General features: G+C 43.5%; 2 protein-coding genes and 1 pseudogene across 4 annotated transcripts in view; 2 read left to right on the top strand and 1 right to left on the bottom strand.

The window, feature by feature from the left end:
* The window catches only part of LOC102741580 (integrator complex subunit 10), a 63,771-nt gene extending 52,882 nt beyond the window's left edge, over positions 1 to 10,889 (top strand). The window contains exon 14 of the transcript XR_014141634.1: positions 10,698 to 10,889. The gene's annotated coding sequence lies outside the window, so the exon portion shown is untranslated. The remainder of the gene's footprint in view (positions 1 to 10,697) is intronic.
* Positions 1 to 23,318, bottom strand: part of HGSNAT (heparan-alpha-glucosaminide N-acetyltransferase) — a 36,470-nt gene extending 13,152 nt beyond the window's left edge. For all 3 annotated transcript variants that reach the window (XR_014141655.1, XM_081809665.1, XM_081809666.1), the window contains exons 1-2: positions 23,056 to 23,318; positions 4,547 to 4,662 (exon numbers count right to left, since the gene is read on the bottom strand). Coding sequence is in view for 2 of the 3 variants with exons in the window: in XM_081809665.1 (XP_081665791.1) it covers positions 4,547 to 4,662; positions 23,056 to 23,290 (351 nt within the window). In the remaining variant the exon portion in view is untranslated. The remainder of the gene's footprint in view (positions 1 to 4,546; positions 4,663 to 23,055) is intronic.
* Positions 23,319 to 27,159: 3,841 nt separating this feature from the next.
* On the top strand, positions 27,160 to 27,436 carry LOC102740984 (uncharacterized protein C9orf85 homolog pseudogene; annotated as a pseudogene).
* The last annotated feature ends 236 nt before the right edge of the window (positions 27,437 to 27,672 follow it).

The following is a 27,672-nucleotide window of genomic DNA, read 5'->3' as shown; positions in this document are numbered from 1 at the left end:
CTCTTAATCTCAGCTCAGGTCTTGATCTCAGGGTCGTAAATTCAAGCCCCACACTGGGCTCCACACTGGGCATGGAGCCTACTTAAAAAAACAAAACAAAACAAAATCATCTCTTGACTCCTTTTAATTTTTCTATCATTTTCACAGGCAGGAAGTGACAGAGGCAGGATTCAAAGCAGGCACTCTGCTCTTAACCAGTCCATTCTACCACTTTCTGGACTGGTTCAGTTTACCAGTTTAATCCTTAAACCCTAATGAGCTTGACCTATCACAGTCTGATGATAGTGAATGCTTATTTCTTACCACAGTTTTATTCCGTAATTTCTACCATCAGTTTTTTTTAAAGATTTATTTATTTATTTTAGAGATAGAGAGCATGGGGAGGGACAGAGGGAAAGGAGTGAGAGAATCCACAAGCAGACTCCCCAGCTGAGCAGGGAACCGGATGTGGGGCTCAATTCCAGGATCCTGAAATCATGAACTGAGCCAAAATCAAGAGTCAGGGTGGCTCAGTTGCTTATTTATTAGTTTAGAGAGAGACAGAGAGCATGAGCAAGAAGGGCAGAGGAAGAGGGAGAGAGAATCTCAAGCAGACTCCACGCTGAGTGCAGAGCCTGATGCAGGGCTCTATCTCACTACCCTGAGACGGTGACCTGAGCCAAAACCAAGAGTCTCTTGCTTAATGGTCTGCACCACCCAGACGCCCCCTACCATTACTTTCTATGTATTGTAGGGGCCCATCTTAATTCTGAACCTTTTCATTTGGTGTGCTTCTGTTTTAGTATTAACATTTCATTTATTATTTATGCAAATGCTAATGCCTGACTGGCCCCCTTTATTCCCTACATATACCTCATGAAAGAACAGTATGTCTTTTTGTTTTCAATGTATTCTTTTTAAGTACAACAGTCTCATATTTTAGTATTTAATATGTTATTAGTCAATGTAGTTATGTATAAATTTCCTTTTTCCAAAATTTGAAATTATTCACAATATTTTAATACAAATGAGTCTTATTTTTATGCAAGTTAATCCATTTGTATTTGTTGCAATTCGATGCTCACCCTGAATTCCTTCCTCTACTTTTATTGTCTTCTTTGGTCATTTATATATTTTCCATAATGTATATTCTTTTTTAATAATATTTTAAAGATACAGTAATATTAATTATTATGTTTATCATACTTAGAGCAAGTCTACTTAAAAAAAATGAAATGGCCTTGTTTATTCTAATTTATGTCTGAAAATAATTAACAGTCAAAAGTAACAGATCACCTTCACAGCAATGAAAGCCCAGGATTCCTGTCTCCCACTCCCTGCTTCTCCCTTCTTCTTGCCACCTCCAGAGCCCCTGAGGAATACTGTTCAGAAGGCTAAACAGCAATTTTTTTTTCTTTTTTCTTTTCTCATTTACATCTTACTTTTATTTAGTCAGTTATAATGATTACTCATAGTTAACATTACAATACTAACCTTCCTCCAATTTTGGCTCTCTTTTCAAAAGCACCTGCTGACATATTATAGGTATCTTTAGCTGTCTTGAAGTTATGAAATCGACACATTTTTTCAATATTTATGTGTTTTTCATGTGTATGTACCTTAAGTGTTTCTACTTTAAGGAAAGAGAGATAAAGAGGAAAGGGAATTCTCAATTTAACCAGATAACTGATTTCCTTCACCTGTAAGTCCACCGTTCTCAGATATTTATTCAGTTTACAGAACACAAATTATTATAATTTGCATTCCTTTGAATGTCTGTCTCTATATTTGCTTAAAGATTTTTAAATTATCATTAATGTTCAGAATTATTAAAAGGTTATGTCTCGATAGCATTTTCTGGTTGTTTAACCTTTACAGGCTCATAAGTGTCTTTCCAGTTTCCAGACTAAGGTCTTTTCTGCAACTGTGGAACATTTTCTACAACTACGTTTAAGTGCAAACTCTATCACTCCTTTACTCATTTTCCTAAAACATAATTATCTCCATGCTCTTTTATTTTTTTGGTAAAGATTTATTTATTTATTTGAGAGAGGGAGAAAGAGCAAACATGCACGCAGTGGGGAGGGGCAGAGGGAAAGAATCTCAAGCAGACTCCCCGCTGAGCATGAAGCCCTATACGGGCCGATCTCACAACCCTGAGATCATGACCTGAGCCAAAATCAAGAGTCCGACGCTTAACCAACTGAGCCATTCAGGCGCCCACATGCTCTTTTAAATAAATTAGTAATATTTTTCCTGAACTAGTCTCATGTAGCTAATTCTTCTGTTTTTTGATTCTCTGTCACCAGCATCACTGTTTTGTACCAATGATTTTACTTTTTTTTATTCTAAAGATGCTTTACTTGACCTATGGCTAATACCCTGGCAATGCACTCTTTTTTCCCCCTCAACTTGTTTTTCCATAAATTTTAGGCCATTATTGTCTTTTTAGAAGACATTTTGCTCATTCTCTGAATTACCTGCAGCTTTGAAATTCAGTAATGTTGATTTTTTTTTCAGGTTTCTTTTTAAGTCCTTCTCATAGGCTGATATATCTTTTCTTTGTCTTTGCTATTTTTTAAACATTATAGATTTTCTTGGCTTCATGTTACTTTATAGAGCTCTCAATGGGCTTAATGAAATAGAGGAGGGATCACGTATTGCTTCATCACCTCTTCAGGTGGTACCCATACTGGGGATTCTTTTGTTTGCTTTTAAAGCTATTTACAGTAAACAGGTCCCTACACAGACAGTCCCTGACTGATAGGGATTCGACTTACGGTTTTTCAGCTTTATGACCATATGAAAGCGATATGCATTCAGTAGAAATGTACTTGGAATTCTGAATTTTCATCTTTTCCTGGGCTAGATATATGCAGCAGGACCCTCTTTCATGATGGTGGATGGTAGTGGCAAGCCAAAGCTCCCAGCCAGCCATGCAATCATGAGGGCTAACAACTGATACGCCATAGGCTAGTGTAAGTATTCTGAGAGCATTTAAGGTAGGCTAGACTAAGCTATGATGTTCAGTAGGTCAGGTGTTTTAAATGCATTTTCATCTTACAGTATTTTCAATTTACAGTGGGATGCAACCCATTGAGGGACACTCTATACATTAAAATTGCTCCCGTGGGGAAGCCTGGGTGGCTCAGTTGGTTGGGCATCTGACTCTTGATTTAGGCTCAGGTCATGATCTCAGGGTTGTGAGATCAAGCCCCGCCTCTGGCTCCATACTGGGTGTGGAGCCTGCTTAAGATTCTCTGCCCCTCCCCCCATTAAAAAAAATTACATAAATAACAATTTAAAAATAAATAAATTAAATAAAAATTCCTCCTCTGAAAGCAGTACATTCAAATGCTCAATTTGGAAATAGAGAATATTTTATTTTACATAGAGTAGCCTTGTACTTAAAAAGCAACAAGGTCTAGGAGTTGTACCTTCAGTTAAAATAAATCCTTTATCAATAAACAAGCAAAGGAGAAAAAAAAAAAGAGATCCAAAAACCAGAAACAGACTCTTAACTATAGAGAACAAACTGATGGTTACCAGAGGGCAGATGAGTCAGGGGATGGGGGAAATAGGCAATGGGGATTAAGAGTACACTTCATGAGCACTGAGTAATGTATAGAATTGTTGAATCGGGGGCGCCTGGGTGGCTTACAGTTAAGCGGCTGCCTTCGGCTCAAGTCATGATCCCAGGGTCCTGGGATCGAGCCCCGCATCGGGCTCCCTGCTCAGCGGAGAGCCTGCTTCTCCCTCTCCCTCTGCCTGCCACTCTGCCTACTTGTGCTCTATCTCTCTGTTAAATAAATAGATGGAATCTTTAAAAAAAAAAAGAAAGAATTGTTGAATCACTACATTGTACACCTGAAACTAATATTAACACTGTATGTTAACTGTATTGGAATTAAAATTTAAAACTTAATAAAAATAAATACATCCTTTATCATCAGGAGGGCAGATCCCTGGAATAAGTGCCATACCTCAACCTGAGCCTGCCGGTTGTCCTCACTACCTTTGCCCTTGGAGAATACCCAGGTGTCTCACTCCTTCTTTCTCTGGTCCAGCAATGGGGTTATGCATCAGGCAGAGGAGTGAAATAAAACACTGCTTTCACTCATCACCAAGAACTGAGTTTTTAAAAGATGGGGAGGGGAAAATGTAAGAGACTGATGTTGCTCACTGCTAGGTATTCTCCCTGATTATGTCTTCTGATTCTTTCTACAGCCTATTTGTTTCCTTACCTATAAAACTGAAGTGAGGGCGCCTGGGTGGCTCAGTTGGTTAAGCGACTCCTTCGGCTCAGGTCATGATCCTGGAGTCACAGGATCGAGTCCCGCATCGGGCTCCCTGCTCGGCAGGGAGTCTGCTTCTCCCTCTGACCCTCCTCCCTCTCATGCTCTCTGTCTCTCATTCTCTCTCTCTCAAATAAATAAACAAAATCTTTAAAAAAAATAAAAAATAAAACTGAAGTGAACATGTGAAGGGCTTCAGGTATGAGAGCATTAAGGATCATTTCAAACAGCCCCAAAGCAAACAAAATTGTGAGCATGAACATAATACCTACATGATAGCAGCATTCGGAATTCCAGAAGACAGTCAGGTTTGTTCCATGTAGTTCATTGTGGATGAGCAGCAAAGCCTGGTCCATCTTCAGGTCTACATGCTTTTTTTTATCTAAGTCTGGTAAGAATTAGGAAAAAAAGTTTTTAAAAAACAGACAAAGCATCTGGAAGACACATTAGAGACAAAGAGCACCTGTGTGAACAATGGTCTCACAGGCGTGCTTCTCAAAGGCCTGCACTCAGGGGCTCTGCGGTCTCTCGTCCCTTACCACATGACTGCACGGCCATGCACACGTGCGCACGCACACACACACACACGTGCCCTTTTGCACACTTGCCTCTACTACAGACAAGGATTCAGTTAACACCATTCACACCCTGTGTGTAAATGGACCATTTGGGAGTTTATGTTCATCACATGCTAAAGTGTGAGGGGCAATGAATTTACTAGTTTCACATATCTTCTATTTGACAATATGCCAATCTCATGAGCTGGTATTTTCTCCATTTTGCAGATGAAGAAATTAAGACTCAAAAGGATTTGATCATTGTGCACGGCCAGAGTTCTGTGAAATCACTGTGTGAACCCAGTTTGTGTGGGTCCAAAGCCCGAACTTCCCTGGACCATGTTACTCCATTCTGAATGTGGCTCAGGAGATGCCAGGATGCCCGGTCAGCAGGGCTCTACAGGGATTTGCACACCCTTTAAAGTTGAGAAGCTCTGTCTTATATCACTTGGGCTTGACTTCTGAATCTCCTTCTGGTTTCCACAGCAGATTTCAAGTAAGAAGAGAGGATGAGCTTCAGTCTGAAGGGAGAAAGACCTACTGCTTTGAATTCCCTAGGCTTAGAGCTCACCACTTTACTAGATGCTCTTTTGATGACCTAAAGACCACGACCGTGAACATTCTAAATTTCACCTGTTGACTTGGTAGGCAAACAAAGAGAACTACTATTGGGTAAAGTGAAAGCAAAATGTTTCATTTAGACCAACATCCCCATTTATATTATTATATGAAAGAGAAATTAATTTGCCCTCTAGCTTCTAGGCCAGAAAAGAAAGAGAGAGAGGGAAAGAGAAACTATTTAATAACACAATGAGACAGGTAATAATCTAGGCTCTTTTTTTTTAAGAGGGAGAAGCAGATTCCTCACTGAGCAGGGAGCCCAACGTGGGGCTCAATCCCAGGATGCTGGGATCATGACCTGAGCCGAAGGCAGACGTTTAACCGACTCAGCCACCTAGGCGCCCCTAATCTAGCCTCTTTTATTTTGTAATATGAAAGCTTCCTTCAGGGCTCCCTGGAAACTCATGTGAACAGTTAATTGGTTAATCCGGAAAATTCTTCACCGTGGCCAGTCTAAATCCCTCATTTTATTTTATTTAAAGATTTTATTTATTCATTTGAAATACAGAGAGAGAGCATGAGCAGGGAGAGAGGTGGAGGGAGAGGGAGAAGCAGGCTCTCCACTGAGCCAGGAGCCCGATGTGGGGCTCGATCCCAGGACCCTGGGAACATGACCCGAGCCGAAGGCAGACACTTAACCAACTGAGCCACCCAGGCGCCCCTAAATCCCTCATTTTAAAGTTTACCTGAATTTACCCTTATTTAGCTCTCTGTAAAGACAAAACCCACAATATATAATTCTCTTTTTTTAATTTATTTATTTATCTGAGAGAGAGAGCATGAGTGGAAGGGGCAGAGGGAAAGAATCTCAAGCAGACCCTACACTGAGCAGGGAGCCAGACGAGGGGCTCAATCCCAGGACTCTGAGATCATGGCCTGAGCCAAAACCAAGAGTCGGACACTTAACCAACTGCACCACCCAGGCACCCCAACAATATATAACTCTGAATAATCTATTGAAAATCTTTTCCCTCTCTAGACTAAATAAAGTTATACCCATCACTTTTTCTGTTGTTACTCTTCTGAAGAGCTTCTTCTAGTAGAAGCAGTGTTTGGGACCAGAGATAAAACATGGCGGGTTAAGTGTCTGGACTCCAAGTTACAACAATGTGAATTTGAATTCCACCCTGTCTCAGTTTCCTCACCAATAAATTAAGAGTCTAGAGGTTCTGCACTCAATTTCTATTGTGGGGCGAAGGTTCCCACATCACCAGCTGGGCATCCTACAATTCAACTCAGTTCTGACACTCTCCACCTGGAGACAGTGTAAGATCCCACAGACAGGGGCTCAGTCCCTCAAGAGTCCCACAGGTCCGCCACCACCTTCAGAAGCCAGTCACCAGTGCAGGTTACCACCGACCAGTTAGAGACTGGAGGTTCCCACAATCCCCTCCTCAGTTTCGATTAATTTGCTAGAGCGGCTCAGAGAACTCAGAGAAACATTTTACTGGTAGACTACTGGTATATTATAAAATGATAAAGCTCAGGAACAGCCAGATGGAAGAGATGCGTAAGGCAAGATAAGGGGAAAGGGCGCAGAGCTGCCATGTCCTCTCCCAGGCCACTACTCTCCCCAGATCTCCAATTGTTCACCAACCCAGAAGCTCTCTGAACCCCATCCTTTGAGTTTTTATGGAGGCTTCATTACATGGGCAATTGATTAAATCATTGGTCATTAGTGCCTGATTCAACCCCCAGTCCCTCCCTCCTCCCCAGAAGCTGGTTGTGGGACTGAGTTCCAACCCTGTAATCACAGGGTCAGTTCTCCTGGCGACCAGCCCCATCCTTAGGTGCCTTGCAAAGATCACCTCATGAACATAACAAAGACACCTTGGCCGCTCTCCTCACTGAGGAAATTCCAAGGGGTTTAGCAGTCCTGTGCAAGAAACGGGAATGAAGACCAAATATATATTTCTTCATATAAATCACAGTATCTCAAATTCTAATAGTGTGTACTTCATAGGACTGTTGGGAAGGCTACGGTTGATAATATACGTAATGTGGTTGGCGCAGAATCTGAAACGAAGCAACGGTTTAACACATGATAATTATAACGTCCAGGCCACATCCAACCAACGCAGAGCTTCATTGGGGTTAGGGATACATGGTTAAATATTTTCCACCGTTGTTTCTGCTTTTTTCATGTAACTTCATTTCCAATTCCTTCCCATTGTAAGAAGTGATGCTATATACATCTAAAATTAACATGTTCTCCTTTTGACATAGTTCCTTAACTTCAGGAGTGAAATTTTATAGCCTTTTAAATAGCTTTTGCTATGTATCGCCAAGTTCCTCTCCAACTGAGCTGTGCTGATTCACGATGACACCTGTGGTGACTTGTGCTCCCAGGTGATACAAATTACACACCTGAATGTGCACCAGGCCCCAACAGCCCCGTGAAATAGCTCCTGATGTCTCCATTTTCTGGATGAGGAATCTGAGGCCTGGAGAGGTCAAACAACTTGCCTCAAGTCACCCACCAGCCACCAGGACTTAACGCTGCGGCCAGTCTGACCAGCACCTGACCTCTGTGACCAGTCTGCTGAGGGTAAACCCCAGAAGCTGGGCCAGTGATTTTTGGACTTTTAATTTTTTTCCTCACTTTTGAGCCTGATGTATAGAAAATATAATTTCCTTACTGTTTTAGGTTAGAAATAATGATTGGCAAGCTTGAAAATCTTTTCCAAATGTTTACCATCAGTACTTTCCTGTGAATTGTTGGAATGTTCATTTATTTAACCACTTAACCCCCATTAAAAAGGAGACAGTAGGCCCAGAATGGAGTCACGTGTGCTAAACCCCACCCAGACCTAAGACCTATCCTAACCACTTCTTCAGCTTTGGCCAGCAACGGGGTCTTCAACCAGGCAATATGGAACTTCCTGTCAGCATCAGGAGATAATCTGCTGATAGACCCTTTCTGTTCCCCCCTAGGAAGGTCACCTTGCTTAAAACAATGCAGTTTGGGGGAATAATTTCCTTTTTCCTCTCCCTCTCTGCCTTTAAAAACCTTTCCTTTTCTGCTGCTCAATGAAGTTCCTTTCTACACTATTTGCTAGATGGGAAGCTGCCCCATTCATGAGGTGCTGAATAAAGCCAATTTGATCTTTAAATGTACTCAGTTGTCTTTTTGTTATTTAACAGATTTGGTGGCAGCGGTGGGATTGAAGGAGACTTCCGATGACTCCAGGGAAAATGAGAAACATGGGCATGGTACCCCACAAACACTCTGAGTTCATGGTCTCGCTCACCATGTCTGAGTGCCATGGATAAGTTCTCTCTTGGTTCTGTGCTCTGCTCTCTGTATCAAGCCCTCGAACTAACTGCCTCTTCAGTCCACAATTCCAGGCTTTTTAAGTGGAAAACCCCAGCCCCTAATCTCATCCCAAGGTCAATGTGGGAAATGTTGGAAGCAGTGTGCAGTTCTGCACCATGGGGAGACCCCAATCTGCAACCCCCAACTGCTGGGGTCTGCTGGTTCAACCCTTTCCCCAGCCCAAGGCTCCACAGGGACTGCTGGTAGTGCACACAGGGCCTTCTACTGGCCATTCCACAGAAACTTCCAAACCCGGAATTTCGGTTCTGTTCTCAGATTCCACACTGGGAAGTGCCGGCGTTTTAGTCTGCCGTTCTCCCCTGGGAATCCTTCCCCAGATTCCATGTCTGTCGGGAGCAGGTGCAGTTCTCATTTGTTTGGAATCAGTCTACAGGCCCCATTCTTTGAGGTTTGCTGGCTCAACACTTTCCCCTGCCCCCAGTTCTTTGGTTACAGCTGATGTCCACAGGTTTGGTTCCTCAGATACTACTACTGGTTGCTGCGAATGTGCACATGATGGAAAGGTGAACTGCTCATGGGAATTGGGGAGGCCAAAGAAGCCACAAAAATTGGTAAGCACGAGTCAAGCATTTAAAAGCTGTTAAGAGTGCTCACCACTTAGCCCAAAGACACCTGAGTAAGGACGAGCTAGTCACAGAACCCTTAGGGTTGACACTAGGTCACCTGCCAACCTCAAGAAAAATTCTGTATGATGAGGTGTAGCAGGAGACACCACACAACCCCAACCCCACAGCATATCCCTCTTAGGTATTAATCTGGCTCTGAGAAACTCAAAGGCCAAGCTAAAAAATAAATGATAAATAATAATAAAGATAAAGATAGGATCCTTAATTTCTGAAGAGTGAACTGTGCCACCATCTGGCACACTTGCTTATTTTATGTCTAAGAACTGTTGGTCCCAAAAGCTATAAATATCTACAAAAATGGCAAAATCGTACTAACGACAAGCTAGAATTACAGTGGCCATTTTGAGTAATGTTCCAATTATATCAGCTCATTTAAGAAGTGCAGTTAAAAGTAAGGATTCCCAAATTAAACAAACAGAATGTGATACATAATTTTAATTGGTATGCAGAAGCCTCCAAATGGTTTCAAAATGGCAAAAGAGCTCCACTAAAATATTTATTGTAAAAGACTAATGAAAAATTAAAAACAAAAGAGGTACCTAAAACAAAAGGCTATAGAACTGAGGCAATCCCTTGCTGCTTCCCCATCCTCCTTTATCTGAGTGCTCATTCTAGTTATCCTCTCTCTGAAGTAACTTTACATGACCGTGAACAAAGTCAACCAAGTCTATGATCTTACAGGCATCCCCATATGTACCTTCAAAGGAGGGGCCCCCGTATGAGCTCCTCTCAGAGTTGACAAGACTCAGGGATTTCCTGATAAACTGCTACATTATTCCCTTAAACAGCCAAGGGAAAACTAAAATTAAAAAACAAAACAAGAGGGGTGTCTGGGTGGCTCAGCTAGTTGAGCGCTTGCCTTCAGCTCAGGTCATGATCCCAGGGTCCTGGGATGGACCCCACATCAGGTGTGGAGGCTGCTTAAGATTCTCTCTCTTCCTCTCCCACTGCTTCACCCCCATGCTTGTGCGCACACACACACTCTCTCTCTCTCCCTCAAAAAAAAGGAAAAAAAAAAAAAAAGACAAGACAAAACAGAAAACCTTCCCAAATTCCAGTAAATTTCAGAGCTAAAAACTCTCTGCTTTAAATCCTGTTCACAGCCTATAGATGAGATCCTGGAAAAACGGATGGAAGCTGGCTAAGTCCTTCTCTAAGCTAAATGTGGGAAAGAGAAGCATTCCCACATAGGTGGATGGATAGGTCAGTCCTTCCACATCCAGACTATAACCTGAATCTTTGAGGAATTAAAAGCAACTGTCCTTATCTTAAAAATCTTTACAGGGCGCCTGGGTGGCTCAGTTGGTTAGGCGACTGCCTTCGGCTCAGGTCATGATCCTGGAGTCCCGGGATCGAGTCCCGCGTCGGGCTCCCTGCTCAGCAGGGAGTCTGCTTCTCCCTCTGACCCTTCCCCTCTCATGCTCTATCTCATTCTCTCTCTCAAATAAATAAAATCTTTAAAAAAAAAAAAAAATCTTTACAAAACTAGAAATGCACATGGAGAGGCAATTCAAAGTTAACCTATTCCTTTCACTGATCTCCAAGCCTCCCCTTGTTTATCTCAAAAGGCTTGTAAATTATTGTCCTTAGAAAACCAAAGTTCTTCTTGGAGGAACTTGCATTCTTTCCCTGTGACTCTGAGATGAAAATATCAAAAGTACAAACTAAGTGAGGTAATTCTTATCAGAAGTATAATGAAAGGAGCAAAAGTCATTTGAAATTTAGATAAATGAAAAATCATGTATCTTCTCCACAAATATTAGTAGAAAAAACTTTAGTCATCTGAGCCAATAACCTTAACTTATTCCATCTGCCAGAAAAAAGTTAGGAACCAACTGTTCTTTTGTAAACTAGTGAGTTCTGCATTATCCTATCTGTCTCCTGGTAAAAATTACAAAATAAAAATTACCAGGTTTCTGCTTATATGTTAATGTCTGTCTGTCTGTCTATCAATCAATCTACTATCCGTGTGTATGTGTAGATGGGTGGCATTTTCTACCTCTGGAAAATTGCTAAATTGCTAAAATTAATTTGTAAAGAGGTCTATTTAATTTGCTTATAAATTAAGTATTTCTAAATCTCAGCAATCTAATAGAAACTAACTCAAATGCTTTTTCAGGTTCATATGATCTAGGAAGACATTCGGTATTAAAGATAGTTTATGTTTGTTGGTTTAATTAAAATAGATATGTCTTTAGAGTTTTCAACATTAAATATGACACTTTTACCCTAGCCAGGTTTATTCATCAAATATGTTCATATTATCTGTTACTACATTTGTCAACAAGAGACAGTGGCTATCTAATGTCCTACCTGAGTTAATGATGTTTTGTGGGTATTCTAACCATAATTGTTAAGAACAAGTAAATTGAATAGATATAAGTAGGTAAAAAGTTTTTATGTGAACTTTTTAAGTAGTTTCCCCAAATCTTTTTGGTAACCCTGAAACCTTAAAGTTTTGCTAAATTAAGTTGAATTCACTGAATATCCAGATCATTTCCAAATAAGATAAAATGCTGGAACATTAATTATTGAATATAGGCTTGACCACTTTTTGCTTCCTTTTACAGAAAAACTGAAGATATTTGAGTCTATTAGTAAACATGCTTCATGCCACCCTGAGAAATTTTCTACGAAAAAAGCACGTTTCTAGAAGTCATGACATTTATAAGTCTGCCTGAAAGAGGACTTCAGCTCCCTCCATTTTGACCTCAAACTTTCTGTTGGGTTCTTCTTTCCAGCTTGTCTCTTGGCTCAGGGGGAAGACCCTGACAGCAAAGCATCCTCTGCAACATCCCCCTCAAGCAATAAGGACTGCCCAGAGCCAGCAAGATACCACCCTTGATTGACTCTAAGACAGTGGTTGACCAGAACGTCACTGCCCAGCTGCAAGCACCCATTGACCTTTGCCCCATATTTTCCTTCTATAAACCTGGAAGTATTTTCGGCACTTTGGAGACAGTCTTTTTTTTTTTTTTTTTAAGATTTTATTTATTTGACAGTGAGAGAAAGAGCACAAGTAGCCAGAGCTGCAGGCAGAGGGAGAGGGAGAAGCAGGCTCCCTGCTGAGCAAGGAGCCCGATGCAGGGCTCAATCCCAGGGTCCTGGGATCATGACCTGAGCCAAAGGCAAGACGCCCAGCTGAGCCACTCAGGCGCCCCATGGAGACAGTCTTTGAGACACTAGTCTGCTATCGTCCCGGTGTTGGTCTCACTGAAATAAATCCCTTTCTTGTTTCAACACCACTCCTCTCTCTGCCTGTGAATTCTGTCGACAGCGAGTGGCAGAACCTGGTCTGGGACCCCCAGCGCCAGGTGCTCTTGCACCCCCTGCCCTGGTTATATGCCAACTCAGAATGCTAATGTAAAAGATAGTTCATGATGATTTACTTCTTAGTTAAAATTCCTAAAGAACTCTAATTAATATGCAGGATTAAAGCTACAAGAAATAATAAGGGAAATACCTCCATATGCAAGAAAAGTAGGATGTGTGCTTTCACGAAAAGAAGGTATGAGGAATGGAAATGTATTTTTGTTGAAGGAAAAAAAAGGAATCCTATCCTAAAATCAGGGTGGTTTTTTAAAGAGGGAATACATAGGACAAAATCTGATGATAGAAAAGAAAGTTGTAGAAGATTTGTGGAAAAGGAATCTTTGAAAAGGAATTTTAATGTGTAATCAGTCTGGCTAAGATTAAAATGAATCTATTTAAAAATGAGGGTTTTTTTTTAAATTCAATTAACCAATATATAGTACAACATTAGTTTCAGATGTAGTGAGGTGTTTTTTGTTTTTTTTTTTAAAGTAATCTCTACGCCAACGTGGGCTCCGACTCATGACCCCAATCAGAGTCACATGCTCCACTGACTAAGCCAGCCAGGCGCCCCTAAAAATGAGTTTGTTTGTTTTTTTAAAGATTTTATTTATTTATTTGAGAGAGACAATGAGATAGAGAGAGCATGAGAGGGGATAGGGTCAGAGGGAGAAGCAGACTCCCCGCCGAGCAGGGAGTCCGATGCGGGACTCGATCCCAGGACTCCAGGATCATGACCTGAGCCGAAGGCAGTCGCCTAACCAACTGAGCCACCCAGGCGCCCCCTAAAAATGAGTTTAAATATCAAAAGTACACTGGTGCAATATTAGAATTTGGTTTTTCTCTCCATTAAAAGGGCAAAGTTCTTTTAGGTTACTGGTCTGCTCTTAATAAATTATAACCAAAGTTTTCTTCATCTTTAATGTAATCTGCCTAGAAAACAAAAATTCTGTTTTGTGGGGCACCTGGGTGGCTGAGTTGGGTAAGCATCTGCCTTCAGCTCAGGTCATGATCCCAGGGTCCTGGGATTGAGCCCCTCGTCGGGCTCCCTGCTCAGTGGGGAGCCTGCTTCTCCCTCTCCCTTTGCCTGCCTCTCTGCCTACTTGTGCTCTGTCAGAAAAATAAATAAAATCTTAAAAAAAAAAAAAAAACTTAAAAAAAAATTCTGTTTTGTTTTTATCAGGTCTCTAGTTAGAAAAAAAAAACCAGTCTTTTCAATATTAAAATAGCTACAGCTTTGTGCAACTATTTGACTTTCTGTATTTGCCTATGAAGTCTTTGTTACTTGGTGAAATGGAAAACTAAGCATTATTTCACAGTCATCTATGATCCTATTTAATGAAGTACCCAAATCTTTTGATACCTTAACAAACTTCCCCAAAATCAAATTTTTTAAATGAAGTCTTTTTGACCTTGAACTAGCTTTGGGTTTTCCAGACAGTCCCTTGGAATATCTCAAAGGATTTGTTCTCTTTATAAAAGGGAAAATGTTTAACTAAATAGGCTTATCTGGTATGTTAAATTGCATGGGAAGCATTGTCAAACAAATGCTAAACCTTCTTTGATTATATTTGCAGGGATATATGTTATTAATAAAAGCGTTCCAGAAACTGTATGAAATTCCTGAAGATTGAATAGGTATTGATATAATGTTAACACTTGTAATTCCAGTTATTTTATGAAAATGTACTCACAAAAATAACCAAATTTTCTTGTCAATTCCATTGTAATGAACTTTTATCAGATCTTTAACAACAGGCATTTTTAAGTCTTTTGCCATTTACAGAGTTAATGTTTTACTCAGATGCTTTTACAAAAGCTTCCTACAAATGTTTCATCTTCAGAGAAATTCATGGAAAAGAATCTGACAAGTACTCTAGAATATGGGTTTCTGATCACTTTCAGATCATTCAACTGAACTGGGTAAAAATTTCCAGAACGATGGGGCGCCTCGGTGGCTCAGTTAAGCATCGGACTCTTGGTTTCAGCCCACTTCAGGTCATGACCTCATGGCCATGGGACTGAGCCCCTCCTTGGGCTCCTCACACAGGGGGAATCCGCTTGAGAATCCCTCCCTCTGCCCCTCCCCCAACTCACACGCACATACATGCACTCTTTGTCTCTCTCTCTCTAAAATAAGTAAATCTTTTAAACAAAAGGGTGGCGCCTGGGTGGCTAAGTCGGTTGAGCATCTGACTCTTGGTTTCAGCTCAAGTCATGATCTCAGGGTCATGAGACTGAGCCCCACATCAGGCTCCGTGCTCAGCGGGGAGTTGGCTTGGAACTCTCTCCCTCTCCCTCTGCCCCTCCCCCTACTCACTCACACACTCACTCTCTAAAATAAATAAATCTTAAAAAAAAAAAAGAATTTCCAGAACAAGTGGGAAAACAGTATTCAAGTAGGACAAGATTTAATAACATGGAACTAAATGAGCCAAGGAGGATGATTATTAATCTTTAGGACTTCTAGTTTAAAATGCTGCTGGTTCGGGCGCCTGGGTGGCTCAGTTGGTTAAGCGACTGCCTTCGGCTCAGGTCATGATCCCGGAGTCCTGGGATGGAGTCCCACACTGGGCTCCCGGCTCAGCAGGGAGCCTTCTTCTCCCTCTGACCCTCTCCCCTCTCATGCTGTTTCTCTCTCAAATAAATAAATAAAATCTTTAAAAACAAAAAACAAATATATTTGAAAAAAATAATAAAATGCTGCTGGTTCTCTAACATTTTGCTTTTCCAGATTTTTTTTTTTAAAGATTTTATTTATTTATTTGACAGAGAGAGACACAGTGAGAGAGGGAACACAAGCAGGGGGAGTGAGAGAGGGAGAAGCAGGCCTCCCGCCAAGCAGGGAGCCCAATGCGGGGCTCAATCTCAGGACCCTCAGATCATGACCTGAGCCGAAAGCAGACGCTTAACGACTGGGCCACCCAGGCGCCCCTGCTTTTCCAGATTTTAAGAAACCTTCTTCTCTTTTCTCTTAAGGTATCAACAAATTGATAAGATACACCTTTGTGAACAAAGATGAAACATTTACTTTTTCTCCCTACCTAATTCCTCCAGAATTGGAAAGCTCTTGGGTATTCTTTTCATAGCCATATAGTTATTTACAGAGATTCAGTGAGTCTGATCCTTGTAACCAGACACCACTGGAAACCTTGGCTATACTACTAAAGCTTTGACCAGCATGTCATATTTGAGAGAGAGATGCACAGACTCAGATATGACCAAACAGCTTTAAAGAACTAAGGCTGAAGTGAAATGTTGGGACGCGGGAGCAAACAGTCAAGAAAGAATTCCTGAGACATCTTCAGTGCAAAAGAATGGTTTTATTAAAGTATGGGAACAGGACCCATGGGCAGAAAAAGCTACACTGGGTAGTGAGGAGTGACTGATTATATCCTTTCAAGTTGGGAGTTGGTTTGGGAATAGCCTAAGTCCCTAAGGAATTTGGAAGCAAGGCTTCCAGGACCTTGATGGGCTAGCTGTTGTCAGGATAAGGTCATTTACTACTGTCTAGTAAAACCTTAGTCATGAGACTCTTCAGATGGATTATCAGTGGGCCATACGTTTAGAGGATGATTGCTAACATATATCTTGGGGGGGCAGGTAGAGCTAAAGTAAGTTTCTAAGGGATTATGTTAAAGACTTATAAGATCCTGGAGGTTGGGCTAATGTCAAGCTAAGGTTGCCTTTTGCCTCTAGCAAAGTATTAACATTGAGGCAGTTGAGTTCCTGGAGGAAGGTCACTCTGCCTGTCCCAAGTACTTGTCAATGGGCTATAAGTTATAGGGAAGTTTAATTTTTTTCCTATATTTCTTTTGCCTTTGTTTTCTACATCAAGGTTGACTTTGCAGAGCCAATAAAGCCTCTTGGACAAATTGACCTAACACCTTGCTTACAAGGTTCCAGCAAAGTAGCATTAAAAAGAGCTTATATTGGGGCACCTGAGTGGCTCAGTCAGTTTAGCAGGCGACTCTTGATCTCAGCTCAGGTCTTGATCTCAGGGTCGTGAGTTCAAGCCCCATAGTGGGCTCCACACTGGGTGTGAAGCCTACTTAAAATTTAAAATAAAAAATTTTAATTTTAATTTTTTTAAAAAAAGAGCTTATATGGTCCAAAAATAAATATTTTTTTTAAAGAGAGATGGGGTGTCTGGGTGGTGCAGTCAGTTGAGCATCTGATTCCTGGTTCCGCCTTGGGTTGTGATCTCAGGGTCACGGGATCGGGCCCCGTGCTGGGCTCCACACTCAGCGCGGGGTCTCCTTGGGACTCTCTCTGCCCCTCTTCCCTTTCTCGCTCTTATAAATAAATAAATCTTTAAAAAAATTTAAAAATAAAAGAGGAGAGGGCAACTGGCTGGCTGAACTGGTAAAGCATGTGGACTCTTGATTTTGGGGTCATGAGCTCAAGCCCCACACTGGGCGTAGAGCTTACTTAAAAATAAATATTTTTTTAAAAAGAGAAAAAAAACTATAGCTTTTAAAAAGAAAGAGCTTATATGGCCAATCACTATTCTTGGTGCACTTAAGAAAATAATCAGGCAAAGTTTAATGCAAGCAAATTAGTTTTGCTATTAAAATGAGGTTAATTATAGAGAGAAGAAATATTTACCCCTTCGTCTGTATTAGATTCTAATCCTGTTAACGGTCTTTGAGGTTCTGTTATAAATTGGACTGGATCCTGAATTATTCTAGTTTCCTCAAAAATTTGGCTCTGACTCTCCAAACTAATGTTTCCAATTTTCTCCCAGCCTTCTGATTTGAAATCACCAAGAACAAAACTGCCCTTGAATCTCCTTGGAAGGGACTCCAGGTCCTCCTCACCACCCAGATGGCAGCCAGACTTCAGGGACTTAAGCCCTGGAAACGCATCTCACTGCTGAAGAAGGCTCCACCTGACATGTGGTCCTGCACAAGCACTGGGGACTCCAAGTTAAATTGAACAGGGAACATCAAAGTAGAGTGCTTCCTCCCAAGGTGCCAGATCAAGAATTCACACTTTTTTTTAAAAAAGATTTTGTTTATTTATTTGACAGAGACAGACACAGCAAGAGAGGGAACACAAGCAGGGGGAGCATGAGAGGGAGAAGCAGGCTTCCCGCAGAGCAGGGAGCCTGACGTGGGGCTCGACCCCAGGACCCTGGGATCATGACCTGAGCCGAAGGCAGATGCTTAACGACTGAGCCACCCAGGCAGGCGCCCCTCTTTTGTTTTAATCTTCGTGAGATTCATAGGCCACAATTTCAAGGTTTACAGTCTTTAAGTTGGTCATTCTCTTCACTCCTTTCCGATGCTCATGTATTAAGGAAATCACTTGCATGGTGGTTAGTGGCTGCAAACACGTACTGAGACCTTCTGAGAGAATATCATACACCAGGGAGACGACTATGATTATCACAAGCAGCATAATCCCAAGGTCTGGAGTGCATTTCAGAGCCACTTCGGTCCCCAAGACCCAAACCAATCAAAATCAAAATCAACAAAGTCAAAGAAAGACCCTGTTGAAGGAGTCACCTCTGTAAGCTGGGTGGCTTGCTCAGTGATCTTATGTCCGAGTTTCAACTTCCCCAGAAGTATTAATTCAGATGCAGCAGGTTGGTTTGGCCATAGTTCAGATATCTCTTTTTTTGGCAAAATATAACCAAGGGCTACCCTATTATTAAGAACAACTTTGGACAGAGAGCCTAAGGATCTTTATTGGGCAGTTATTGTCTTAGTAATGGATTTTGCAACATCTTTTTTTTTTTTTAAACATTCTTTTTTTTTTTTAAGATTTTATTTATTTATTCATGAGAGACAGAGAGAGAGACAGAGACAGAGGGAGAAGCAGGCTCCCCGCAGAGCAGGGAGCCCGATGCGGGACTCGATCCCAGGACCCTGGGATCATGACCTGAGCCGAAGGCAGACGCTTAACCATCTGAGCCACCCAGGCGTCCCGGATTTTGCAGTATCTTTAAGAGTTAAGGAGGGGCCCACAGTTAGACAGACTAAGAAGCATTCATAATGATAACCACCACAGACAAAGACAAACTCGTTTGGGGCACAAATTACTCCCTGCTGTGGTGGCACGGTTAATGGATTCATTCACAGGGATTGTTTGTATTTGCTGTTCAAGCCAAAGGGTCAGCTAGGTTTCCTCTTAGCCTAAAATAAAAAGTTGTTCTAAATTCCAAAAGTTACCCACCTTAGCAGTGGCCTGGGAGATACAGATGATGGTGTTATCTTTCCAGGCCAGTGCCAGAGTAAAGGACAGAAAAGAAGGAAGAAAGAGTTTCATGTTTAGAGTATGACGTCTTAGGGCACCTGGGTGGCTCAGTCGTTAAGCGTCTGCCTTCGGCTCAGGTCATGATCCCAGGGTCCTGGGATCAAGGCCCATGTCATTGGGCTCCCCGCTCCACGGGGAGCCTGCTTCTCCCTATCCCTCTGCCACTCCCCCTGCTTGTGCTCTCTGTCAAATAAATAAATAATCTAAAAAAAAAAGCAAAAACAAAAAAACAAAACAAATCGAAATACAAGGTGACCTCTGGATACCACACAAAGGATCAACAAAATTTCATGTAAAGCTCCAAGAACTACAGAGCTGAGAGCGGTGTTAGAGCCTTATACTTTGATCACACCTCTCAGTTAAGCTGAGAGTCTGATCAAGAGGTAGAAATTGTTAAAAAGGAGACAAATGGCCCCAAATGGAATCACTTATGCTACACCCCACCAAGACTTAATACCTACCCTAACTGCACCTTCACCTCTCAGAAAAGTGACCTTTAAGCAGCCAACAGAACTTCCTGGTCAGCACCAGAAGGTAATCCACTGATGGACCCCTTCCATTACCCCTAGGAGAGCATCCTGGCCTAAAATGCATTCTTTGCTAATAATTTCCTTTTTTCCTCTCCCTCTCTGCCCTTTAAAACCTTTCCTTCTCTGCAGCTTGAGGGAGCTCCTTTCTATTTGCTAGATGGGATACTGGCCGATTCATGAATTATTGAATAAAGCCAATTTGATCTTTACATTTACCCAGATGAGTTTTTGTTCTTTAACACCCCTTCCATCTTGAGGCTCTTCTTAGGATTTGTATCATTTCTTTACATAGCACAGATGTTAAATCCTTTGTCATACCTGTCACAGATACATGTCATGTCATGTTTTCAAACAGTTCTTTTTAGTTCCCCTTGTTCAGTTTTGATAGTTTTCATTTTCAAATTTATAGTCACTATTTATTGACCTTTTCCTCTGTAATTGTTTTACATATCATCATCCCTTCATAGTTGGAATAAGTAATGCTTTTATTCATATTCCTGAGTCTTTTTTTTTTTTTTTAAGATTTTATTTATTTAACAGAGAGAGACATAGCGAGAGCAGGAACACAAGCAGGGGGAGTGGGAGAGGGAGAAGCTGCGGGAAGCCCCATGTGGGACTTGATCCCAGGACCCTGGGATCATGACCTGAGCCGAAGGCAGACGCTTAATGACTGAGCCACCCAGGCGCCCCATATTCCTGAGTCTTTAGTAGTGGGTTGAGTAAGGTTCTTGATTTATGCTTCAGCTTCCATACGAATTTCAGACTTTAACGGGTCTTTTTTTTTTTTTTTAGTATTTTATTTATTTATTTGACAGAGAAAGACACAGCGAGAGAGGGAACACAAGCAGGGGGAGTGGGAGAGGAAGAAGCAGGCGTCCCGCTGAGCAGGGAGCCCCATGCAGGGCTCGATCCCAGCACCCTGGGATCGTGACCTGAGCCGAAAGCAGACACTTAACGACTGAGCCACCCAGGCGCCCCTTTAACAGGTCTTAATAATCATCATAAGGATGCAACTCCCAAGCCATCCACTATGACATCTAAATCGAACTTGATGCTCAGTTTCAAGAAAAAGCTGCCAATTTCTGATACTGATGACCTTAGAAATACCAGGGCAACACTCAAGGAGCATTATATCCAAAACAATGATTCTCTCCTCCTCTCCTGTCTACAATGTCCTGATGAGGACATAAACCAGATAAAGTCACCTTTCAATAAAGCCCGAGTAACTATGCTGTTTGTATATTAGACTTTTATTTTGTTTCCAAATATTTAATTTCTGGTTCTAGCTCTCTGCGCATGAGTACCTTTGTGGGACAAATTTTTAAAGACATTGTCTATTATTATTTTTTCTAAGTAAACTTGGGTCCTCAAATCAAACGAAAATGGAGTTCTTAGCGGGAAGTTGTCCAGCCCAAACCTGAACTCCAGGCGGCACTAAAAGCCTAGCTGTCCTCTCAGCACAGCTTCATGAAGGTTCTGGAGTAGATCACTTAAGAATATTAATATGTTGGGGCGCCTGAGTGGCTCAGTCGCTAAGCGTCTGCCTTCGGCTCAGGTCATGTTCCCAGGGTCCTGGAATCGAGCCCCGCATCGGGCTCCCTGCTCGGCAGGGAGTCTGCTTCTCCCTCTCCCACTCCCCCTGCTTGTGTTCCCTCTCTCGCTGTGTCTCTCTCTGTCAAATAAATAAATAAAATCTTAAAAAAAAAAAAAGAATATTAATATGTTATCTCTCGGGGCGCCTGGGTGGCTCAGTTGGTTGGGCGACTGCCTTCAGCTCAGGTCATGATCCCAGAGTCCTGGGATCGAGCCCCACATCGGGCTCTCTGCTCAGCCGGAAGCCTGCTTCTTCCTCTCCCACTCCCCCTGCTTGTGTTCCCTCTCATGCTGTCTCTCTCTCTCTCTCCCTGTCAATTAAATAAATAAAATCTTAAAAAAAAAAAATTGTTATCTCTCACTCCACAGAATTACTACTTACAAACCACCTTTTTCTAAAATAAATACCGCTATTAATTGGTGCTAAAGTACAAAGAAAAAGCATTGCACGAGATCTGTCCCTGACAACTTATGATTGGCCTGATTAGGTAACCTCTTAGGGTCCGTTTCCCCCAATACAAAAGGGGAGTAGGGGGGACAGAGTCAGGGGTGGGGAAGGCAGTAATACAAAATGTAATCAGCTAAGATGGTTTTTCAAAATTCATTTTGTCCTTGCCCTACAAGATTCTGGTTGGGAAGGAGGAGCATTCTGAACTACACGCACTGACGCCAAAACCCCCCTATTCTGATAAAGAAAAGGGGACTGGGGGGGTGGGGAAGAAAGGCAGGGGATAGGCAGACCTTTCCCCAAACCCTGACCAAACAGTGTTTGTTGCAGTTGACTGATCCCACAATCCCTGAACAAAGCATCCCCTGGGGAGGAGCGGGGGACTATCTCCTCCTGGGGCCCTGGAATTCCCGTTTCGGGGGCTCTAGGAGAGTATTTTTCACCATTTCCCCCGGGGTGTTGGGGGACCAGGCAAATGAGGAAAACGCCAGGGGAGCTGAGTGCCGACACTCCCAGCCGCACAGTAGAATCACCCCCAGCAAAGATACCCCGCGCCGCCCCTCCCAGGGCAAGAACCGTGTGCCGTGGCTTCCCAGCAAACCGCAAGGCGCCAGCAAACCCAGGCCTCAACTGTCCCTCGCATCACCTTAGCTGTAAAATGTGCCGAAGGGCGCTCGAGACTGGGCTTCGAGTTTCGACAACCAGCTCCTGTGATCGACACCCTCCCCGCGCCCCGCTAGCTGAGTTTTTATTCTATGTCGGACGTTTACTCGGGAGTTCCGTGCCGGCGCGGTGGGAGCCTATCCCCCGCGCAGCTGCGGGCCGGGGCTGCGGCGCTGCGTCCCCCGCAACCACCGCGGCCCGGCACGGCAGCTGCCCGCGCTCCAGCTTCCCAGCTTTCCGCCCGCGCAGCACGCCACGCCTCAAGTCCTCTATCCTCTTCGCGGAACGGACTTCGTTTCCGCAGAAGTCCCCGCAAACAGTAAGCTAGAGGAGGACTGGACGTCGGATACACCCCTCTCTTGGCCAGTCCGTCTCTTATTTAGCTTTGCATGGGGGGAGTAACAGGTCTCCCCACCGAAGGCATTCTACTGTAAGACAGAAGTCGCCTGGAGACCTAGGTGCCCGGCTCGGGGCGTGCGGGCGGTCGGGGGGCGCGGGGCCGCCCCGCTCGGCGACCCTCCCGCGTTTCCCGTTGGGGGGGGCGCTTTTTGGACGTGGGGGTCGGGCCCCTCCACGGCACTCGTCCCCCGAGGCCGCGAGGCTAACCCGCGCGGTGTCTGCGCCAACACGGAGACACTCCTGCCCTGGGGGCGCTCACTACAACGCAAAGGAAACAAAAACTAGTTCCGGAGACGGGCTTTTTTCCGAGCGCTCGCCTGCGGCACTGCCCCGGCCGGGAGGGGGCGGCGCGTCGCGGAACCCGCGGCAGGAGCGGGGCGCAGCGGCGCGGTGGCCGCCGAGCCGCCCCGGCCGGAGCCGCGGCCCGCACTCACCTCGCGGCGGGGCGGCCTCGGCGTCGCGCTCCGGGGAGCCGCCGGGGGCCAGCAGCGCGGCGGTCAGCACCGACGCCGCCAGCAGCAGCGCGGCCAGCGCTCGGCCCGCGCCCCGCGCCCCGTTCATGCCGCCCGCCGCCGCCTCGGCCGCCGCTCCTCTGCCGCCGCCGCCGCCGCCACCGCCGCGCTCCCGGGCCCTGCGCTTCTCCGCGGCGCACGGCCGCGCGCCCGTCATCGCCTCCCTCCCGGCCGCCGTCACCGCCGCCGCCTGACTCACCCGCGGGGGCGGGGGCAAAGCGGGAGCCGGGGGCGGGGCCGCCAGCGCGGGAGGGCCGGGGGACGGGGTGCGGGGGGCTGCCCCGGCGTCGGGCCCCCCCCCCGGCCGCTAGCTCCGCGCGCTGGGGGACGCGGGCACCGTAAGGAGCCGGATCCGCTACCAGCGCGCCGTGCTCTTTGTCCCGCGGGGAGCGGCCGTCTGCGGCCCACGAGCCATGGCTCCCCAGTCTCTGGCCACTCCCCTGAGCCACAGTCTGCTCAATCTCTGGGTCCAGTCACTCACCGTACAAACGGGCGTTAGTGTGCTCTGCCCCCAGTTCTGGAAATGCCATGGTAAGCAAGACAGGTGGAGTCCCAGCCCCCAAGGCGTTCACCCTCCAGAGGGAGAGATGTGCCACCAAAGCCACCATGGGGTACCACCACTTTGAAGCTCTTTGTCAGTCTCTGACACAAAGTTAGAAGCACCCCTGTATACCCGGGGAAACTGTCGTACGTATAAGACACGTTCCATAATGCTTGCAGCAGGGTGCTGGGGAATTTCAAAAACCTGTAAACACTCTAAACGTGTATCAGTGGAGAAAATGGGTAAATTGTGGCATAGTATATACAGCTGTAGAAATGATCTAGGGTTACCTGTGTCAACATGGATGAGTCACAAAAATAAGGTTGAGGGCAAAATGCAAGTTGCACAAATCCTTTGTAGTAACTTATATGTAAAGTGTAAAGCCAAGAAAAACAATACTGTATGTTGTTTAGGTATATATGCACACGTAATAAAAGTATAGAGACATACATGGAAAGATAAACACTAAATTCAAGTAATGGTTTGGAGTAGGGAGGGAGCAAAATGTCATCACAGTGGACTTCGGCTGGCAATGTTTCATTGCTTAACTAGGGTGATAGGCATATGGGTGATCCCTATATATATATATTTTTTTAAGATTTTATTTATTTGGGGCGCCAGGGTGGCTCAGTCATTAAGCGTCTGCCTTCGGCTCAGGTCATGATCCCGGGGTCCTGGGATCGAGCCCCGCATTGGGCTCCCTGCTCGGCGGGAAGCCTGCTTCTCCCTCCTCCACTCCCCCGTTTGTGTTCCCTCTCTCTCTGTCAAATAAATAAATAAAATCTTTAAAAAAAATAAAAATAAAAAAAGATTTTATTTATTTGTCAGAGAGAGAGAGCACAAGCAGGGGGAGCAGTAGGCAGAGGAGAAGCAGGCTCCCGATGGATGCTTAACCAACTGAGCTACCCAGGCGCCCGCCCCCGTATTATTTTTTAATACTTCTCTGTATGTCTGAATTACCAGACAATTTTTTAAAGCTACAGTACAGTATGATGAGTGCTATGTTGGTAGAAGAACAAGATGCTAAGATAGCATTTGACAGAAGCACCTAAGCTAGTCTGGGCAGATTCCCAGGAAGACTGACATTTAAAGCAAGTTTGACGGATGTTAACCAGGACAAGGGAGGAAGTGTTCCTAACAGAAAGAACAGCCTTTGCACAGGCTCAGAGAAAGCAGGGCCCAGTGCAGGAACCCAGTATGACTGAAGCAGAATTCTGTGACAGAGCTGGTCAATAGAATTGAGTTTGGGTGGGCGCCTGGGTGGCTCAGTTGTTAAGCGTCTGCCTTTGGCTCAGGTCATGATCCTAGGGTCTTGGGATTGAGTCCTGTGTTGGGCTCCCTGCTCAGCGGGGAGCCTGCTTCTCCCTCTACCCCTTCCCCTTGCTTGTGATCTCTCTCTCAAATAAATATATAAAATCTTCAAAAAAAAAAAAAAGCTTCAAGTACAGTATAGTCCCCATGCCTTATATCACATCCCCAGGGCTTATTCATCTTGTAACTGAGGCTTGTACCCTTTGACCAGCATCTCCCCATCTCCTCCCACCCCAACCCCCCCAGCTCCTGGCAATTACCACTCTACTCTCTATGAGTTTGATTTCTTTAAAATCAATATTCCACATACAAGTGAGATCATGCAGTATTTGTCTTTCACTGCTGGCTAATTTCACTTGGCATAATGTCCTCTAGATTCATCCCTGTTGTTGCTGATTGTAGGATTTCCTTCTTTCTCATGGTTGAAAAATGTTACATTATATTATACATTATATTATATACATGTTACATATAGTTTGTTATGGTTACAGTTATATATAGTTATGAATGGTTATACATATATATATACACACATATACACACACACACACACACACATCTTCTTTATCCATTAATCTGTCCATTGACGGACAGGTAGATTGTTTCTATATCTTGGCTATTGTGAATAACATTGCAATAAACATGAGAGTACAAATATCTCTTTGAGATACTGTTTTTGTTTCCTTCAGCTATATACCCAGAAGTGGGATCCCTGGGTCATACAGTATTTCTGTTTTGAGAAAAATTTTTTTGAGAGATAGAGTGCAAGCAGGGGTGGGGGGGCAGAGAGAAAGAATCTTAAGCAGGCTCTATGCTCAGCACAGAGACCAAGGGGGCTCAATCTCATGACCCTGAGATCTGCACCTGAGCAGAAATCAAGAGTCTGACACTTAACCTACTGAGCCACCCAGACGCCCCTCTATTCTTAATTTTCTGAAGAGCCCCCACACTGTTTTCCATGGTGGCTGCACCAATTTACATTCCCACCAACAGTGTACAAGAGTCCTCTTTTCTCCACATCCTCCCCAACACATTTTATCTATTTCTATTGTCTGTTTTATAAAAACTATTCTAACAGTGTGAAGTGATATCTCACTGTGGTTTTGATTTGCATTTCCCTGATGATGAGTGATGTTGAGCACCTTTTTATGTATCTCTTGGTCATTTGTAGATCTTCTTTGGAGAAATGTCTTTCAAGTCCTTTGCCCATTTAAAAATCTGATTATTTGATTTTTTTGTTTATATATTTTGGATATTAACCCTTTATCAAATACATGGTTTGCAAATATTTTTGCCCATTCTGTAGGTTGCCTTTACATCTTCTCAATTGTCTCCTTTGCTGTGCAGAAACTTTTCAGTTTGTTGTAGTTCCACTTGTTTATTTTTGCTTTTGCTGCCTGTGCTTTTGACATCGTATTAAAAAAATCACTGCCAAGACCAATGTCAAGGAGCTTTTCCCGTTTTCCCCTAGGAGTCTTATGATTTCAAGTCTTACATTTAAGTCTTAAATTCATGTTGAGTTCATTTTCATGAGTGATGTAATGGAAATCACAATGAGTGATTTCCATTCTTCTGCATGTGCCGGTCCAGTTTTCCCAACACCATTTATTTAAGAGACTCTCCTTTCTCCACTGGGTATTCTTGGTGCCTTGTCAAAGATTAACCATATATGCCTTGGTTTATATCTGGGCTTTCTGTTCTGCTCCATTGGTCTATATGTCTGTTTTTATGCCTGTTTTATACAAGTTTTACAATGTAGTTTGAAATCAGGAATCGTGATGCCTCCACCTTTATTTCTCAAGATTGCTCTAGCTATTTGGGGTCCTTTGTGATTCCATACAAATTTTAGGATTTTTTTTCTATTTCTCTGAAGACTGCCATTGGAATTTTTATAAGAATTGTATTGAATCTGTAGATCACTTTGGACATTTTAACAATATTAATTCTTTTACCCCATGAACATGGGGTATCTTTCATTCATTCGTGTCCTCCTCAATTTCTTTCATCAATGTCATATTATTTTCAGTGTACAGGCCTTTCACCTCCTTGGTTAAATTTATTTAAGTATCTCATTGGTTTTGATGCTATCGTAAATGGATTGTTTTCTTAATTTTCCCTTCTGAATTTGTTAGTGTATAGAAATGCAATGGAGAGTAACCTAAGCATCACTTTGTGAAGGATACTTGCTGGTGTCTTGGTCTTCCTGGCATCTTTACTGCCCTCTGGTGAGGCTACTGTGGTTTCTGCGATGAGCTCCCATAAAGAGAACATAGTCTGTTCCAGGCCTCAGGCACTAAGGATACGCTTAGCTTCAAAAACAACAAATTTGATAAAAGTGTCCAGACCAAGAAAATTAAGGCAAGCCTTCATAATGGAGTATGTCAGCACTGTAAAGAAGTTCTTGAATGATGTGCAAAACACAGCAAATACAAACCATTTTCAAAGCCTTAAAAATGAGTTAAATGAAATAATGCAATATATGTTAAGAAAAAAAAAAAGAAGAAGAAGAAGGTAGCGGGAGGGGAAGAATGAAGCGGGGGAAATCGGAGGGGTGGACGAACCATGAGAGACGATGGACTCTGAAAAACAAACTGAGGGTTCTAGAGGGGAGGGGGGTGGGAGGATGGGTTGGACTGGTGGTGGGTATTGAGGAGGGCACGTTCTGCATGGAGCACTGGGTGTTATGC

This window comes from Leptonychotes weddellii, chromosome 2 (assembly GCF_054177405.1).
Source record: "Leptonychotes weddellii isolate Sample4059 chromosome 2, ASM5417740v2, whole genome shotgun sequence".
Taxonomy (NCBI): Eukaryota; Metazoa; Chordata; class Mammalia; order Carnivora; family Phocidae; genus Leptonychotes; species Leptonychotes weddellii.
The sequence above is the reverse complement of the archived record's forward strand: the minus strand, read 5'-3'. Positions and strand labels throughout refer to the sequence as shown.